Raw genomic sequence first — 20621 nt, forward strand, 5'->3', positions numbered from 1 at the left:
AAACAATACTAAGAAAGGATTAAAAACGTTATTTAATTCTTCCAATATTAAATAACAGTTTAAATCCTTTCTTAGTACTGTTTCACTTCATTAAGCATCTATGTGCCCTCCACTATTAATCTCATGCCTGAAAGCTCAAAGACCTATAAGCAAATCATTGCTTTGTGTGGAGTGCAAATTCCTCATCTGCACTCCACACAAAGCAATGATGTGCTTATAGGTTCTTTGAGATTAATACAGGTTGGCCAATAAGTCACAAAGGGATTTAAAATAAGTGGGTTCTCATAACTAATAAAAAATCTCCAAGTTCTGTATTTCATTATAACAGAAAAAATAATAAAATAATTAACAAATATAAAAGTTATTCAAAAATAATAAGTTATAGCATAAAAAAGTTACCACCAAAAATATTGAAATGCTTAAACTCATTATGATTTATGGCCCAACCTGTGTGTGCAGGGGGGGGGGGGGGAGGTGGTGTAGTTTTTTTTTTTTTTTTTAATTGGAAAACAGGTGCTGGTATGCATTCTTTGCTAATAGAAAAAATTGAATAAAACCAAACCACATCCGTGTGTCATGTGTCACTCTTGATAAAGGTTCTGGTATGCCATACATAGTGTTGCGTACCATCCCATAAAAGCACTGTGTATAACTTCCAATCAGAAAGCATGCTATTTTCAATCTTGATTCACTGAAGATGATTAAAAGTAGATAATTTTTGATTAGCTAAATCTGACATACATGTATTTATTGTTGAGAGAGATCTCCAGGGAGTTAGGGATTTTCGAGAAAGCCGACATATCACAGCACCAGCTACCATATCCATTCTGGAATTCATTCACAATACTCGTATACACAACACATCCAATGACAATCCATCGATTACACATCACGCTATGAGGGAAAAATCTAGCTTTCACCCCTTCTTGACAGCATTCTCAACTTTCAGGGATGCTCTCATGACCTTTCCCCACCCTCTATAAAATGAAAAATTCCATCTACTGGCATCCTATATGACCATAACAGAAGTTTGTAAGTCTCAATCATATTACCCCCTTTTTCTACAGTCTACAAATACTCAACTTGTCTTCATAATCAATCCATAATCCTGATATAATTTTTAACAATCTCCTTTGCACTCTCTCCACTATATAAGAGAGAGAAAGTGCAAAGAAGCACAAAAACTAACAGACCAAACCTGTGTGCAATAGTCCCAGTGAGGTCTTATCAAGGCCTTGTAAAGAGACAAAATGACTTCCTTATCTTTACATGTCAAGATTCATTTCAGTATTGCAATATCCTCTGAGTTGTAATTGAAATCTCTGCTATATGACCTCCTGAACATCAATGCCCTACCTACTAAATCTACAAGATCTCTAGCCTGATCTGTTTCTTCTGGCATAATCCCAACAATATAATATGACATGATATCTAATCACACCAAAGTGAATGACTTTACATTTACTCACGCTGAACTTATAGCCATTTTCACATGCCCACAATTCCAGCATATTCAAATCATTCTGCTAGTACTGCATACCAGCAAATAGCTATATGTAACATGTGAAATCCTTCCCAATGTGATTATTGTACAGATTGAATAACAGTGGACCAAGTTCTGATCCTTGTAGTATGCAACTGTTATTTTTATTATTTTTTTATTTTTTATTAATCTTTGTACTGGTTATGGACAGCACTACCCTTACATCACGTCCAGACTTGATATAGGCCTAAGCCTTTACATGTGTTTTACTCTATGCCTGTTCTAGTTATCATTGTAGTGATTCTCTGGTGGCAACACCATGCCACCAGTGTACCCTGTAGGGCCCTCAAGGAAAGAACTTTTATATCCTTCTGCATAAGCCCAAGCTGTTTTAAGTCCTTATAACTATCTGTGCTCCATACAGCATGTAAAGAGATGGTGGTGCTGGTAAACCTCAGAGTTGCCCCATGATCTCCCCCCCCCCGTATCTTACTAACTAGATCTTGGTTATTTTTTATAGTAGTTCACTTTATTATTATGGCTATAGGCTAGTGGGCATCTGTTCCCACCACCTGGTCATCAACTACCCAAATGTTACCATCTCTTTTAATCACTAAGTGTGGCTTACGCAAACCTGTGGAGGTCCTATGATGTGGTTCCACTACAGTCTCCCAACCTTTGTTCTTAAAGCGGTTGTTCATAATAGAGATCACGGCATCATGCCTCCGCACGTGGACCCCCATGGGTGCGGAAGCAACACTTGGCTATATGAGACAATGTCTCACTCTAGTCGCAGCCAGCCCTACAGTTTGAGTCGTCACTGACCCATCGAGCTGTGTGGGCTCGAGTAGGTAGGGCATTGATCCTCGTCCTGATAAGGTCAATATACTTGAACCCAAGGAGGAGTCTGGTGCTATCCCTTACCCAATCATGCTGGGGAGGCACCAGATATGATTCTTTTAAAGGAGCATCATCTACAGAACAGTGCAACAGAGATGCCCACACTTGTGTTCTGCAGGCATTGACTTAATCAAGGTACCCTGATAATGGGACCAGCCTTTAGCCCGCCTAAAGTCTTCTTGTATTAATGGCTATAGAAACTTCTCTGCAGACAGGGGAAGAAGATAGTTCTAACCTCATGATTCTTGACAGCCGCAGGCATGGGATCAGCCATCTAAGTGATGGAACCCCAAGCCCACCATCCTTCACCCTCACATGGAAAAATGCAGTAGGAGTGTCAGGCAGCAGTCGGAGCCATGATCTCATGGCTGAACGGAAAGCCTTGTCCATTTGGGACAGTACCGAGATATATGTCCTACCATGCCCCAACTTGTGGTAAAAGTGAGGTAGGAGATAGTAAAAAAGGAGAAACAGTCTTTGCTGGGACTTAAGAGGAGCTTTCCTCAAAGAAGCGATCCCAGCTTCTAGGATAGAAGGGACAGAAGACCTTCCCTTTGGGGTGAACATGATACTGAGGTATCTCCACTCTTCCAGGATGGTCAAAGCATGCAATAGCCTCCCGTGCAGGGAAAACTCTACAGTCTCGACCTTAAGCTTCTTGTCACGACCAGAGGGGACAAGAGCTAAAGAGCAGGACTTCTCTACATTAATAGAAAGGCCTCGAATAGACAAGTCAACTGCCCGGTCAAGGAGTTCCTGCAAGCCTATCTTAGTAGAGGCTATGAGAATAAGATCGTCTGCAAAAGCCATAGCATTAAAGGAAGAAGTGCCTAGAGAGTAGCTTATATGGCTAAGAAGAGAGTGAAGAAACTCATTTATGACGCAGTTAAATAAAAGGGGAGATAGAAGATCACCAACTTCTATTCCTGCACTGTGGGAATAGAAGTTGCACGGGACCTGTAGTGATAGTGATGAAGCTATCCAAGTATAGCTCCATAACATAGGAAAGAAAGGGTTCTGGACATCCAGCAATAGACAGCGCTCGAAGGAGAGCAGGAAAGGGAGACGTTATCAAAGGCCTTTTAGAGGTCCAGCCATGCCATATATAGAGGCTTAAGGTGGCATCAGGAATCAGAGAAAAGAGAAGAAAGAAAATATATATATATATATATTCTTGGCACAGCTGTCCGAAGGGACAAAAGCTCTCTGTCTATAATCATGCTGTATATGTTGCTGAAGTCGTTTAACTGAGATTTTATGATAGAGTAAGTATCACAGGGGAGATGGTAGTAGGTCTAAAGTCTGATGCACAGCTTGAAGTTTCTTTCTTAAGAATGAAGATAGTTCTTGAAGCACATAGGTATGGTGGTATTACTTTACTGGAAAGGAGAATGACCACTAAGTCCTGAAGAATCTTCAACGGCACCTTCCGAAGCCTAGATGCAGGAAAGCCATCAGGTCCGGAGGCAGAGAAATTGGATGGAAGAGCTGCTTTAATCTCCTGGATGGAGACAGGCTGGTATATTTGAAAGGCAGGAATGGACCTCAATATCATAGGTTGGTCATCATAATCAGGGAAGTGTGGAGGTGGAGCAGAAAAGACTTTACTCCATAATTTAACAAAATCATCATGTAAGTCTGCTAGAGGTGGAGAGGAAGCACCGTCAAGGATGATTTTGGCACACTGCCCTCTATTCTTTTTATAGAGGGCTTGCATAGCTGCATAGGCCCTTCCTCTGTTTCCTATTTGACAAAGTCATTGTAGAATGAGATGTAGGCTGATGTTGACAAGGTATGAAGTGTTCAGAGAATTCAGCATGGAGATAGTCATTCAACTGATCTGTGATATCCATTCCCAGAAGGTGAGTCTGGATGAGAGATTTAAGAATTTGATGGTTATATTCCGGAAGAGGAGGATTATCTAGAGATGATGTCAGTCTGAGAATCAAAGCCTCTTCTTCAACAGCAGGATCGTGGCTGGAAGATGGAGAGGCAGGGACAGGAGATACGGAGACATTACCTGTCCCTACCTGTGGTGGGCGGGCTGCCAATTCTTGAACTAAGGTTTTCTGTCTATGACACTTGATGGCATCCAAGGATCTTAATGGGAACACCTTAAATAAAGCCTCATTGATTTTCTTTATCCCTCGAGTCGTCAACTCGATCCCATGAGTGGTGAGGATCTTTTCTTCTTCGGCAGTCCAACATGCTTTGACACGCTCCGTTCTTATTGTAGCATTGGCTTCGGCTGGATGTTTCGAGGCGCAATGCACGCCAAGGCCGATTGCTGTGGAGAATGCATGATTGCAGACCTGACATACGAAGTGTCTGAGATTGGGAACTTCTTGACTGCCGGAACAAGCATGATGAGAACTTGAAGAAATGGGTTGATGACAGTCCTTGGAGAGCTTTCTTTTCACTTTCTTCCTGAGGACACCACTGAGAAAGGTGGCAGGATCACCTCCAAACAAGAAACAGACATCTGGATTCACACTCGACAAGTTTCCTGGCTCCAGAAAAAAAACATCCTTAAATCTTGCAGACTCGCATCCCCTATATACCACTTTTTGATATCTGTTAGCTGCTTCCTCTTATCCATGCCAATATTTTATAAACCAAGCCATATTCTCCAATTTATGCAACAGTCTTCCATGATATATATTCTATCAAAAGCCTTAGCAAAATCCAAAAGTAACCCGGTCTCCTTGTCTAGTTCAGTATAACATTATTACAGAATGTGATCAGGTTGCTTAAACATGACCTTACCTTGCTAAACCCATGCTGTTCATTGCAAAGTAGATCTCTGTCAACCCATTCCTGAATGCAAGCTCTAAATAACTTTTCCAAAATCTTCACCACCACTTCAGAAATAGCGATAAATCAAGAGTTTGATAAATCAGTCTTTGCACCATCCCCATGCAACGGGATTATTATACATTCTTTCCACTCCTGTGGAATCTTCCCTGTTCTGAGACTCAAATTATATATTCTGGTCAAAGGAATAGTCAGTTCAGCCAAATGCTCTTTTAGCATCTGTGCTGATATCCTATTAGTCTATTGCTATTGCCGAATACTTATTCGGTTTGTGCAATAGCTCTAATACTTCCTCTTCATATACCTGAGTTTCTTTGATCCAGTGAAGAAGTAGCAGTGAGTGCAATGTTGCATACACCAAGTTGATAGCTTTTAACAAAATTGAGCACTCATTATTTGAAAAATCTCTTCTCCATCTGTCACCTGCACACATCTGCATTTAGTCAAGTTATTCTTTCATATTCATTCTTTCTTTTACTTCCAGCATAACGACAAAATTCTTTTGAGTTGTCTTTAGTTTGCAGAGCCAATTTCTTTTCATACTCAAACTTAGCTTTCTTGACAACAGTTATGACTCTTCGGGCCTGTTGCTTATAATTTTCATAACTTACATCCTCCTCAGGCACACAGTATTCCTTTCACATCATGTGCTTCTCTTACGAATCTCTTGCTTAATAAGATTACACATCCATTTCATGTCCTATTTATTCTTCAAGCTTTAGGGAAACATTCTGATATTGCATCATTCAAGTATTTTTTAAACATTTCCTATGCACTGTTGATAGATAGCCTTCACATCCAACAACTCATACCATGGTACAGAATCCAGCACACTCCTGAATTGGTCTTAGTTGCATGCTGAACTATAAAAGCAAGAACTTATGACTAAATAAAAAGTATGCTGAGTTCTGCGCCTTTTATGAATGGAAACTTCATAAACTTAGCCACTTCCCAAGTGAGTACCACATGACCACCATCACCAACCAGAGGCAAAATAGCTACATTTTTAACTGAAAACCATTCTGACATTACAATCAGATCTAGCACTGTCTGATCTAGAGTTCCTTCTGTCACATGATGTTTGAGGGAGTTATCTCAGAACAGGTCAATAAATTCAGTTGCAATCTTCTATGAGATTTTACTATTACCGAATCAATGTTCAGAGAATTAAAGTCCACCATTATGATTACTTGGTTTGCACCGATCATCTTTATTTGGTGATGCATTTCATTATCACCAGCAACCAATCCACTAGGTCTATAACATTTGTGTTTGATCTTGTTAGACTCCACCTCACACCAGATGGCTTCAAACTCACTGCCATGTGAAAAACTGTTGCTAGTATTGCAGTCATAATTCTCAACTCTAACTGGATTCAAGTCATCCAATATCATTAGCAGCACATCTCCTCCCCCCCTCCTCAACAATTCTTGTCTGCCTATCCTTCCTAAAAATACTGTACCCTTTACACTCAATGCCAGCTAGTATGTCTGCCTCTGTCAGCCAGGTCTCAGTAATGCCTATACAGTCAGAAGTCCCAACATATTCGCTAAGGCGACAAAACTGACCTATGTTTTTTTTATACTCCTAGTATTCGTATACATTCCTCATGGGCTCACTTTAGTGAGTAGGGGCATGGCAAACCCAAGGTACCTGATTCTGGACCATGCCTTACTTCATGTAAGGTACATCTGTTATATTATCTGTAGACTGGTCCCTCCCCTTCTTTCTTTGCTTCTTTCTTCTCTTCTTGCTCCTTACCCCCAATGCTATTAGAGTATTCGAGAGCTAGGGGTGAATCTTTCCTATCTTGCTATGTCATTTTGCCTATTGCAGCCACCAAAGGGGACAAGCTAGCTCCAATAGGTGCTGGTCCGAAGCCCAGATAAATGGCGAGATTTGACGGCAGGAAGGGCATCCGGTTGTAAAACTTCACTGCCAGCTCTAGCTATGATCAAATGATTCGAAAAGAAAGTGATATAAGGGATTGGGCAAACCCCCTTAAGCAACGAGCTGCCACATCACCCTACAACTGTGAGAAGTGGACAAGGGCTACCGCATCAAGGGCAGGTGTGTGGTTAAAGAAGAGAGCCCAGCAAATGGAGAGAATGTTGCAAGTGGGAACATTGAATATTGGAAACATGACTGGAAGGGGAAGAGAGGTGGCAACATGATGAGGAAGAGAAAGTTGGACATTTTTTGCATGCAGGAGACAAGGTGGAAAAGGCAAAGGAACTAGGAGACAGGTATAAATTGTTCTACTCTGGAGTGAATAAAGAGGAAAGAAATGGTGTCAGAATTGTGGTGTGTGGCAGAATGAAGGGCAAAGTATTGGAAGTGGGTAGGAGGAATGACAGGATCATGTGAATGAAACTGGGTCTTGGAGAAGAGCAACTGGTCGTCTTATGTGTATACGCCCCACAAGTTGGCTGTACAGCAGAAGAGAAAGATGAATTCTGGAACATGCTAGATGAAGAAATGAGGGAACGGAAGAAAATGAGATGGTGATTATCGGAGGAGACTTGAACAGACACATAGGGAGACAGAATAGGGACTGTGAAAGGGTGCATGATGGCCATGGAGTGGGAATGATGAACCAGGAAGGTGAGAGGATTTTGGACTTTGCTGTAGCGTTTGATCTGGCAATTGCAAACTCCTTTTTAAGAGGGAAGAGCATTTGATAACATTTAGGAGTGGTAACAACAGTTCGCAGATTGACTACATTTTAACTAGAAGAAAACATCTTAAGGCAGTAACAAATTGTAAGGTAATCCCAACAGATCAAGTGGTGCAGCAACACCGACTGCTGTGCACAGACTATAAAATAAAGTCGAAGATAAGAACCTTTGGAAGCCATGGGAGAAAGAAAATTAAGTAATTTCGCATAAAAGAAGAGAGTGTGGGGAACTGTTTTAGGGAGAAGGTGTTAGAGAGGATTTTGGATGGACTAGAAAGTGTACAAGATTGGTGGAGACATAATTCAAAAACAATTCTAAGCTGTGCAATTAAGGTGCTTGGTGAAACATCAGGAAAGATTAGAGAGCTAAAGGAGGGTTGGTGGTGGATTAATAATGTACAAGAAGCAGTGACGGCTAAGAGGAAGGCAAAGCAGAAGAGGGACGAGTCAAGAGTGGAAGAGGATAGAGAGAAAAAGCAAGAAGCCAAGAGAGTTGTTGCACAGACAAAGGCCATGGCATATCAAGATCTTTATGATCAATTAGAAACAAAGGACAGAGAAAGATTTATCGATTGGAAAAATGTAGGAAAAAAGGCATCAAAGGACATTATACATGTGAGGCAGATCAAAGACTCTGGAGGAAGGGTATTAAGAAGAGATGTGGATATAAGAAACAGATGGAGAATATACTTTGAAGGGCATTTGAATGAAGAAAATGCAAGGACTCATAGAGAAGATGGGGAGCCTTATGAGGGGATGGTGCAGAACATTAGTAGAGTGGAAGTGAAGGAGGCCATAAAGAGGATAAAGAATGGAAAATCGGCGGGCCCTGACAAGATCCCAGTGGAGGCATGGAAGGCACTGGGGGAAGAGGGAATTGACCTGCTGTGGGACCTGTTAATAAAAGTTTGTCAACAGGAAAATATACCCGAGGAATGGAGGAAAGTACTCTTGTCCCCACCTACAAGAGTAAAGGGGATGCACAAGACTGTAAGAATTACAGAGGAATAAAGTTGATGTCCCACACAATGAAAATCCTAGAGAGGGTTCTTGATGGAAGACTGAGGAAGGAGGTGGAGATTGCAAAGGAGCAATTTGGCTTCATGCTTGGTCGATCGATGACAGATGCTATCTTTGGGTCACGACAGATGATGGAAAAGTTTCGAGAGAAGCAAAAGGAGCTACATCTGGTATTTATTGATCTGGAGAAAGCGTATGATAGAGTGCCAAGACAAGAAGTCTGGAGGTGTCTGAGGGAGAAATATGCCAGGCTGGTGTAGGAGATGTACAGAAATGTGAAGACAAGAGTTCGAACCTGCCTGGGAGAGACAAAGTTTTCCAGTGACAGTTGGCTTGCATCAAGAGTCAGCATTAAGTCTGTTCCTGTTTAATATTGTGATGGAGGTGGTTATGGAGGTGAGAGAAGACGTGCCTTGGATTACGTTGTATGCAGATGACATCATGCTGTGTGCAAAATCAAGAGAAGTGGCAGCTAAACTGGAAAGTTGGACGGGAGAGAGGTATGAGACTGAGCAGAAGTAAGACAGAGTATATGTGTGTTACAAAGTGGATGGCAGCCAGGAGACAGATCTGGAGCTGGAAGGAAATGTCATCAGGAAGGTCAGTGACTTTAGATACTTAGGTTCGACAATGAAAGAGGATGGTGAAGCTGAGAAGGAAGTGGGATGCAGGATAGAGATAGCGATAAGAGGGTGCCGATCAATCTAAAATGCAAAATCTACAGGACAGTAGTGAGACCAGTTATGATATATGCTATGGAAAACTGTGGCCCTGAGGAAAAACAACATCAGCAGGATGGAGGTAGCAGAGATGAGAATGCTTAGGTGGATGTGCAGTGTGACCAGAAAGGATTGTCTGAGAAATAACTATGTAAGGGGAACAGTGAAAGTTACGAACTTAGGAACAAAGATACAGGAGGCAAGGTTGAGATGGTTTGGTCATGTGATGAGGAGGGAGGAAGATTATGTGGGAAGAAAGGTCATATAGATGTATGTGCAGGGGAGGAGGAAGCGCAGGCGGCCAAAGAAAAGATGGAGGGAGACGGTGGAGGAGGACTTGAGGATGAAGCTGCAGCCCAAGACAGGAGGTTGTAGAGGAGACTCACTACAAACAGTGACCCTACTTAAGTGGGAAAAGCTGCAGAAGAAGAAGTATTCGTATACACATATAATAGGTTACTCATGCTATTTTGTATATTCTTCTCTGTAGTCTGCATGACACAGCTGGAAAGCATATAGGATCTCTGTTTTTATCTGTGAGATAAAGGCTAGTTCCTTACTTATGAAGATATCTTTGCACATGCTTGATAGGTCCAAATCAGATATCTCTGTTTAGACTGACATTTACCTCCATCCTCTCCTGGCACAAACAAGTCACATCAACAGCTTCCCCAGTCTCTACAAAACTTGGTATTCTTTTCTACTGAAGCTATTTTACATCCACTCAGCTACTAATCCAATATAAATCCCAAATCCACTCATCCTTAGAACACTGTTCACACATTTGTGCACATAAAAATTCACTAAAAATTCTTGATACTATCCAGAGGAGAGCAATTCAGCTCATATATAACCTGTCCGTCACTTCAACCTCTATTTCACAGATTCAATGTTTCAGCCCTGTCTCTCTTCTTCTGTTCAGTTCACTGCTCCAGTGAACTGGCAAACATTCCTCTACTTATTGTTGGGTCTGTTAAAACAAGAGGAGCAGCTGTCCAACATCCTATTTGGGTATAACTGCAAACTCATCAAATCCATTTCTCTTCTTCTTAATATATTCCATTACCTCTGTCCTCTGGAACAGTCTTACTCATTTTTCCCAACAACTTCGATCTCCAGCTTTTTAAGGAAAATGTCAACAGATTTCTTCTTTCTCAACCTTACCTGCACCTCACACATGGCACTGATGTGCTCCTGAGTTACCCACTAGACACCTTGTATATAAAACACTGAAATATAAAGGCTGAACTTCAGATCACATATACTGGAGAAGTTTTATTTTTCTATTTTTAAAACAATAAGCTTATAAACAGAAAATGGTTAAATTGAGATATTTAAGACAAGGAATTTTAGTTCGCCATGATGCCACACAGTGAAGCATTTAAAGATATTTAACTAATTAAAGAAGATGACTTAACTGTTTCAGTATGCCCATACCTGGTTCCAAATGTAATCTTTCAGGGCCTTCCTGTGGAGTTTTCAAAGTGTTGCATTCAGCAGTAATAGACACTGACAGATAAAAGTCATCATCTCTGTTGGCTAGCTATAAAAAGGAAAATTGCAATTTAAAAAAAAAATTAAAGAGTAAATAAATGTCTTATTACTAGTTATATTACATTAAAAATATTTTGAAGAATAAGAGTATCAATTATTCCAATACCAAGCACATGACAATCCAAGCATGAAATAAGAAATCACAACATAGTAGAAAAATTTCATCAATTTTAACCTTTATCTGGTTAAATTTTTTTTTAACAGATTTATGTCGAGATCCTGAAGACAAAGGGTGGGATAAGATTATCACCTTTCCTGAGACTAATATGTATATATAACATGCAACAGAGATGCACTATATTGGCTATAATTGTCTGGTATTGCTTAATTTTATCTCTGAACTGAAAATATGAAAGCCACACTTATTTATAAGAGAAGCAATAAACTGTGGAAAGAAAAACCACAATTCATGTGTATTATCAATAATTAATACAATTATCAATAAGAAATCTAATCCATGATTTTTTTAAACTGCAGTGACATTGAAATTGCCAGAAAGCAAGATTTGAAAAAACATTATTTTCTCATCTTCTTTATATCCTCTTTTACCTTGCGGTGTCTAGGGTTTTATTAATCATTGGACCTCAAACTGTTCACAGGATAAGGTGGTCAAGCCCTATCCCCCGGTGTATCCTATGAGTTCTCAAGGCCAGTTTGCCTTGAGAAACCCCAGGATAAACTGGGGAAAAACCTACTGTCCATGTCCAAGACCGGCTAACTTGACTATGGCTGAGGAAGATCCTTCAGCTGCTCACGTCACTGACAGGAATCGATCCTAGGACACTCCTTCCCCAGGCATATTTGTGTGAAGTGCACAGCCACAAGGCTAACTGTACGGACAAAAAGAGTTATTTAAAATGAAAAATGAAATGGGGAATATGTTGAATGATATAAGATGTTTAGTGAAAACAAATGCAACTGTGCAAAAAACAGAATGAAAGAAAACAGGGGAAAAGAGGTGACTAGTGATTCGAGAAAGGTAGTGTACAGGGATTCAATTGAGGATTAGATAATGAGAGTCCAAAAGATCTGCTGTACAGAAGGGAGAATGAGCAAGATAATTCATGCTTTAGACATGAGGAGATGAGCAAAAGAATTAGTGGTTGTGGGGAATAAGGAGAATGTAAAGGCAAATATCAGGAGGTTATTGAGGAGAGTGAAAGATAACAGTATAGTGGGAAAGGTTGTCAGTGTTGCCAAGGTATGACAATGATGAGCTGAGACAGAGAGCTAGAATCATCTGTGTGAGTAGAAGAGAGTGCAGTTTGTGGATGTACGGCATGTATCTGAGGGAGGACTAGAACTACAGAGGCATGATGGATTGCATTTGAATGGCTTTGGAGTGAGTGAATTGGAGAAACTGTTGCTAGATGGAAGTGCAGCATGTGTGTGTGTGTGTGTGTGTGTGTGTGTGTGTGTGATACAAGCAAGAGATCTGCAGTAAGAGATGAAATAAAAGATCAGGAGAGTGGTATTGAAGAGACTGGAGTGTTTGACAATGGAAACAGTAGTAGTCTGAGATGGGAGTGCAAGAGGAACAGGGAAACAAAGGTAGCACAAGTGGATGGGAAGAGTGAATGTTGGAAGTGGTAGTGAATGTATATATGGGGATGATCAGCATAGAAATGGAATATACTGTGATGTGGGTTGGGAAGTTGAGACCGAGAGGATATACGTGTAAGTGGTGATGCAAGGGTAGGTGAGATGGGGAAATCGCAACCAACAACTGGCTTGGATAGGACTGGTTAAGAACCTAAAAAAAAGAGAATTGCTGCGTTTATTTACAAATGCCAAGAGTATCAGAAATAAGGTAAATGAAAGCGTTTCACTGATTGAATTCACTCTTCCGAAATCATTGGAATAAGTGAAATATGGATGAATGAAGACTATATCCTAACAGGATTAGAAATGGAAGGGTACAGTGTTTTTCATGAGGACAGAAAGGACAAGAAGTGCGGGGGGGGGGGGAGTGTTGCTGATAACAACAAGGGAATTATGTCCATAGTTGGATGTTGCTATAGGGCCAGGAATTTGGAGATTGGAGATAAAGAAATGTGTAAGCAAATTTAGTTAGTGAACAAGGAAAGGGTGATTATTAGGGGTGATCTTAATTATGGTGGTATAGATTGGAATGAAGCAATAGCATTTGGGAATAAGGAAAATTAATTTCTCAAGTTCTTGAGAGACAATATCTCAGGCAGTACATAAAGGAGGGCACAAAAGAGAGTTTTAGATCTGATCTTTGTGCTAGAATTATAAATGATGACCTATAATTCTAGCACAAAGATCAGATCAGATGAAAGAAAAATCAGATCCGAAACTGTACCTCAGTTTTATGATAGACTCATACCATTTATAAATTTGATGCAAAGGATTGTGATAATGATTTTTAGAAAGAACTTTTTCATCAAGTTAAAAATGGTTTGAAACCTGAAATGAAAAGGAATGTTCATAAAGAAGGGTATTGATACAATGGAAAAAACTTTAGACACTACATAAGGTGAAGCAAATCTGGTGTGGAATGTCATCCTTTAAATGACAAAGAGTTTTATCCAATTGAAACAGTTAAATCTTCAAAATATTCTAATTCTTCAGAAAAATTAGAAAGTAGGAATTTTTCTGCATCTGCCTTGAAAGGAATAGTCAGACAGAGGAATTGGAAAAAAAAAAAAAAGGTGGATGCAAATTTTGAGTCTCTTATAAAACTTCAAGGACAGTTACTGTCAATGATTAAAACTTTTAAAAGGGTTCAAGAAAATTTTTAAGGGAGAAATATAAGTAATCTGATAAATCTTTTGCTAAGGTTAAAAGACAGCAACTGATACGAGAGAATCTGCATTGTTACAGATGTAATGAAATGGGCAGCAAATCAAGATTTTGTCCAGCTGATTTTTCAAACTCAATAAATAAGATGTAAAATCTAATTTCCCCCTCTTCTAATGTTAGCAAGTACAGGAATTCAAATGAGAGTATGTTTCTGAATACTGTTTCTGGAACTCATAGGTTTCAGAAATAATAATCAGAGAATGGCAAAAAAATAGAAATTTAACTCATATTTTCTATACTAAATGTTTGACTACCTTAGTAACTCGATCTTTGAATATTGTAGATGCAATTATTTCAGGAATTCTATGCAAGATACTGAATTTGAATACTATTGAATGAATGAAGCCCATGTTCTGTTATAACATAGAATTTTTTTTTTTTTTTTTTTTTTTTTTTTTTTTTTTTTTTAGAGGATGGCTTACAAGTGGAAGTGAAAAATTTAGATTCATCTGTGACTCTGAAAAGCATCTTTAATCAAGAGACTAGCTACAGAGCTTTTAACAGCAAATATTGAATTTCCTTATTTTAATTTAAAAGTATCTCATAAGTTTTTGATTTCTCCTGAGATAGTGAATAATATCTTTGATGTTATTTGGGGGAAGGAATTTTTGATTCTAAACAGATTACACACACACACACACACACACACACACACACACACACACACATAGTATTTACTCAAATATAACTCCATCTCACAAACCTGATTTTACTTTACGAAAAAAAAAATTAAAACATTTCCCATATACCTTTAAGAAATAGATGGTGAATATTATTACAGACATTTCAGATATTTTGGAATTCAGTTGAAGAGAATCAGCATTTCAACTCAACAATCATCATCAGCTTGCCTTTGTTGTTGAGTTGCACGATCTTTTGTTAATACCGCACCAATCATATGCGAGACCAGTAGTAGTAGTGATAGTGAATAGTATATTCTTTATAAGTCATACCCGTTTTCAGTTTTTTTTTAAATCAAGGTGATCTTATGATTAATAAATGATAAAAGGACAAGCAATAATGAAACTGTTTGTTTTAATTTAAATTACAGAATTGCATAAATAACATTGATAATTAAAATTTAAATCCATTCATTTTATAAATAATGTGAGCAATTATAAATTATAATGAATACTGAGAATTATCAATTTAATTTTTTCCTGAAAAAACTTTAGTTTCCGAAAATTCCTGAATATATCTCATACCACACTTTTTTAACTTTAATTTTTGGAAAAAAAGTGCAAATCATATTCAAGTAAATATGGTGTGTGTGTGTGTGTGTGTGTGTGCACGCACATGCTATTTCTGAGGAAACATCCATATCCCCAGGATACAAACTACATGACGCTACGCAAAAGTAAGATAAATCTAAATGCTTTGTTAATCATTTACATTAGCCCATCCTCTGATGAATAAAATAAAATAATAATAATAAATAAATTTATACATAAACATAAATTAATTGAAAAAATAAGTTTTATTATCGGTATCAGTATAATAATATGCATCATCAAATTCCTGATATGTATCCTCAACGGGTGTACAGAATATTATGATAGTACTACATGAAGAACTTACATCATTACAAACTTCGTATCAACAAGTTTCCTCCAAATCAATCTGTTATCTGTCAAGACTCAAACATTATCAGATCTTACATTTCTGTCTTCTAAGGTACTTTTATCAATCCAGCTATATGTTGATCTTCCTTTGGGTCTTTTCTCCCTGCCAACCTGGCAGAGAACACTCGTTTTGCTAATCTTTCCTCTCCCATTCTGATTAAGTGACCATATCAACTGAGATTAGCTCCGCTAATGCATTCCTGGATGCTAACAATGTCAAGTTAGCATGACATTATGATCTTTCCTAATATCCTTGTTTTTAATATGATATTGCATCTGTTCACATCCCTAATTTTTCTCAGGAATCTCATATCTGTGGTCTCTAGTCTTAGGTTAAGTGCTTTATTTCTAAACCAGCTCTCAGATCCATAAGTTAAAATTGGTTTGACGCTGTCTTGTATACAGCTAATTTAGCGTTTTGACTAATTTCTCTCTTATTCCATATAAATTTATTCAGTTGACTTCCTACCATACCAACTGTTTATTCTGTTATCTATTTCCATATTTAATTTTACCATCTTCACTAAAAATTGTGCCTAATTAACTGAAATGTTTTACTTGTTCTATAGGTTCTCCATCCACAATGCAGTTGATATTTTCAATGTCTCTGACCATTTTCATTGTCTTTGATTTGCTATTGCTGACTTTCATACCAAATTTATTACAACAGTTATTCAATTTAGTCAGAGAATCTTCCAGACTTGTTACACTTTTAAATAAATCTAGTACATCATCTGCATAAAGTAAAGAGCTGAGATTAACATCTCCAATTTTGACATCGGGTTTAATACCACTTTCCTTCATAATATGATCCATACAGATAATGAATAACAGAGGGGATAATGTACATCCTTGTCTAACACCAGATTTAACATGAAACCATCTTCCTGTACTTCCTTCAATTCTAACTGCTGGCTTACAACTCAATAAAGACTAAGTATTGCTTGATATAATGCTCCATCGACACCATATAACTAGAGGGTTTTGAATAGCTTTCCTCTTGGCACTTATCATATGCCTTTTCTAGATCTACAGAATTTAAGTACAGATCTTTGTTATATTCCCATAATTTCTCAACTATTTGTCATTGAAGGAAAATCTGATCCTGGCAGCCTCTGTTTGGCCTGAATCCAGCTTGTTCTTCACCAAGCTTCCTTCCCTTCCACAATCCTTCTCAAACGTTTCTCAAGTATACCTGCATAAATCTACAAGGAACACTCAGTGGAGAAATACCTCTGTAATTCTAACATTTAGATATTTCCCTTTCTGTACATAGGTACTATGAGAACTCTACTCCAATCATCTGGAATTCGTGCCTCTGTCCAGGCCTTCTGAACTTGACAGTACAGTCACTGCACGACTTTTATACTTCCATACTTGAGTATTTCTGTTCGAATATCATCTACTCCTGCTGCCTTTCCACATATCAAGCTTTTGATGGCTTTTTCTACTTCAAGTGTGGATATTTCTGACTGATGCCTGTTGAGTGTTTTTTACCACTGTCATGTCACTGCTGGTTTTATTTAGCATTTTTTCGAAATAATTACTCTATAAATTAAGAACATCTTTTTCTCCAGTTTTCATGTCACCTTTATCATCACTAATTACTTTTATCACACTCTTTCCTCTATTTCTGAGCTTTTTCAACAGTCCCCAGAATATTTTGCCTCCTTCCTGATATTTATTTCCTATGTTCTTGCCAAAGTCTTTCCATGACTTTTGTTTAGCTAGTTTTACACAATGTTTAGCTTTCTTACATTTGTCTCTGTATTCTCTAAGAGCACAAGCTGACTTATTTGACAGGAACTTTTGATATGCTTTCATCTTTTCCTTCACTGCCTTTTTAACTTCCTGTGTCCACCATGGAGTTCTGATTTTTCTATCCTTGCAGACAACCTCATCACATGCCTCTCTGGCTGAATCAATCAATGTTTCTTCATGGCTTGCCACTGAATCTCCAAGGTTTGGTTCCTGTTCCAAAACACTTTCGTTTTTTCTTGAATAATGTTTGTGTATTTTAGTCTACAGTTCACATCTGAGAGCTGCTCAACTTTCATTCGCTTTAAAAATTTCTTAAATGTTCTTCTTTTCAATATGAAATTCAATTTTATCCTGCTCAAGACTAAATGGTGATCACTTCCAATTTGAAATCCTCTGTACATTCTAGTATCCTGAACTAGAGAGAAAACATCACTATCAACAATAACACAGTCAATGAGAACTTTCTTGTTCCTTGCCTCTTCTCTCCATGTGAATTTATGCACATTTTTATATTGATACATTGTGTTAGTAATAACCAGTCCATGTCCTGAGCAGAAATCCAGGTATTTGCCATTATTGTCAGCTTTGCTCTTGTCTCCAAATTTTCCCAAAACATTTTTGCATGTCTGACAATCATTTCTACTTGGCTATTTAGATCCCCAACAAGGACCAACTTTTCTTTTTTCATTGTGTTAGTTGATTTATCTAAAACCTCAAAAAATTCCTCCATTTCTACCTTAGTAGAATCTTCTGTGGGACCATAGGTATAAATAAGTCTTATTGTCCAGTTCCTCATTCTGATATCTGTCCACATCACTCTACTTGATACTGCTCACCATTCAAGAAGATTAGCCTCATATTTAGTGTTGAATATTATAGCTACTCCTTCTTTTCCCTAATTGTTATTGCCTGAATATAACATTTTGTATTTATTGCTCAGAAAGTTCTCCCCAGTTTTTGTCATTTTTGTTTCAGTAACCGCTATAATGTTGATCTGGTACTTCTCTAATTCCTCAGCCAGCTCCATTTCTTTGCTATTCAGGCTTATGCTGATAGTTCCAATCTTAAACTCTGATGATGTTGAGTTGGTGTGTTTCAGAATTTTTTCCAGTAGCTGACTTTTCACTGTCTGCCCTGGTTCCCTGGCAAAAACAATGGGGGCCTTGTTTAACCAGGCAATGCCCTATCTGGCATGAAATTCTGTCGTTGTACCATCATTTTATTTGTGGTTTAAGCTAATAATACCACAAGTTGGTTGGCTAAATCTCAAATTGACATCCTCATTCGTTCAGTATCCAGGTAGATACCTAATAGGGTGCCAATGTCCAATCCTCACCACGCGAATGTGAGGATTGGACATTGGATCAGAAGCCCTGGTCAGTTCTCTGCATTCCTTTGAAGGCTATGTGTAGGTCTCCTCTCAGTTATACAACTTTGACCCTTAAGCATCCCCAAACCTGAAAAGGACAAGTTACCATTAGGTAGGGAGTTGACCAAGGTATCTAGAAAGGCTAGACTATTATTAGTTTCCCTTTCCACTGTAAATGGGATTCTAGGGTAAAGACCATTGAGGTGACATAGAAAAGTATCTAATGTGTCTGGGCCTTGAGACCAAATAGAAAAAACATCATCTACGTATCTTAATCAGATAGAAAGTTTGAGAGAATGAGTGAGTCAAGAGCTTGTTTTTCAAAATCTTACATAAAAAAAATTGGCAGGGGGGAAGTGGAAACCAGTGGTGTGTTGGTAAACTTTTAACAACCGGCTCGCTTTATGAAAAATGTGATTCTTCACAAAGTTCTATTGTATCTTCAGCTGGCTTTGTTTCTGCTTTTTCAAATTTTGTTCTTTTAATGTTTTAGAAGTTTTCTTCTATTTCATTTTTTCAACTAACAGCTTTTTCGACTGCAAAACTCTAACCCTGATTAAAATTATTTTAATTATTAAAAAAAAAAAAAGAAAAATACGAATAAAAACATATATTAAAGAAAATTTTCCTATATTACCTACAACTTACCTATTATCAAATGAAATCCTGAACAAAAAAAATGTAACACTAATATTACCACTCGTAGTCGATCAAATGACCAGAGAATGTAGCCGTCGCGACGAATTTTTGTATTTATCGATAGTGCAACAATGTTGCATTTCCAAGAACTTAATGTTGCAAGTTCTTGGAAATTTGCCAAAAAATAAGGCATTAATGTTTATTCAAATACCCAGTTCAGGAGTTTTGATAACGTGTTTGTGTTTTAATGAATACAGACATTGTTGAGTAAATAAAATCGTTTCCAAATTCCCGTTCGTAAATTGAGTTTGTGTTTTGTGAATTCTCCTTTATGCATTTATTTTTGATAATAATAATAATATATGTAAGTGTTTATTATACAATTTCAAAATATTTACGAGAAAAAGTATATACCACCATTCATCATCTATCCTTTCATAAAGAATTTTAATAACCAGCTCGCCCGACTTAAAAAGCTCGTCAAATTTGAAAAATTTTAACAACACACCACTGGTGGAAACCCTCTAGAAGTATCCTCTAACTGTTTATAAATTTTGTTCTTCCAACAGAAATAAGCAGAATGAGTAGTAAAGGAAAAGAGGTCTATGATATCAAGAGGAAAAAACTTTTTTAAAAGCAATAAGGTGTCATTAAAAATACTACTTTTAATCATTTCCTAGTGCTGTTTCACTCCATTAAATTTTTATCATGAGTTTTTCCCAGCACTTAAGCCTTAACACATGGAGGATATATATATATATATATATATATATATATCAGAAAATTTATAATGATGATAACATATGAAGTCGATATACCAAATGAATACAAAATAAATAAAAAAAAAAAATGGATCAAGTATATAAATAAAGAACTTATATGAAATACCTACAAAGCATCTATATGCTTCTTCAATACGGGATTCACGAGAATTCAGTACAGCAAAGAAATGGTTTTTGCCAATATACCAATCTCCAAGGCATTTATACTGTACCTCTGTAATATGAAACAGTGATTTTAGTTTATCATGCCAAATACATGAATTTAAGATAGAATTAAAAGTTTTTGAAAGAAACATAACAAATGCATCTATTTCATTACTGTTTAGTGATACCAATTCCTTTGACAGTGATAATTTCTATATATTGAGAAATTCCTGGGTGTTTATACACACACACACACACACACACACACACACACACACACACACACACAGTAAAACCCCTTTTTTACACTT

General features: G+C 37.7%; 1 protein-coding gene across 1 annotated transcript in view; it reads right to left on the reverse strand.

Annotated features, from left to right (window-relative positions):
• Nucleotides 1-20621, reverse strand: part of udt (protein undicht) — a 226866-nt gene that overhangs the window by 147347 nt on the left and 58898 nt on the right. The window contains exons 6-7 of the mRNA XM_090411198.1: nucleotides 20277-20380; nucleotides 11051-11156 (exon numbers count right to left, since the gene is read on the reverse strand). Of these exons, the coding sequence (XP_090267324.1) occupies nucleotides 11051-11156; nucleotides 20277-20380 (210 nt within the window). The remainder of the gene's footprint in view (nucleotides 1-11050; nucleotides 11157-20276; nucleotides 20381-20621) is intronic.

This window comes from Typopeltis vanoorti, chromosome 21 (genome assembly GCF_054136105.1).
Source record: "Typopeltis vanoorti isolate ZY-2024b chromosome 21, IOZ_Tvanoo_1.0, whole genome shotgun sequence".
Taxonomy (NCBI): Eukaryota; Metazoa; Arthropoda; class Arachnida; order Uropygi; family Thelyphonidae; genus Typopeltis; species Typopeltis vanoorti.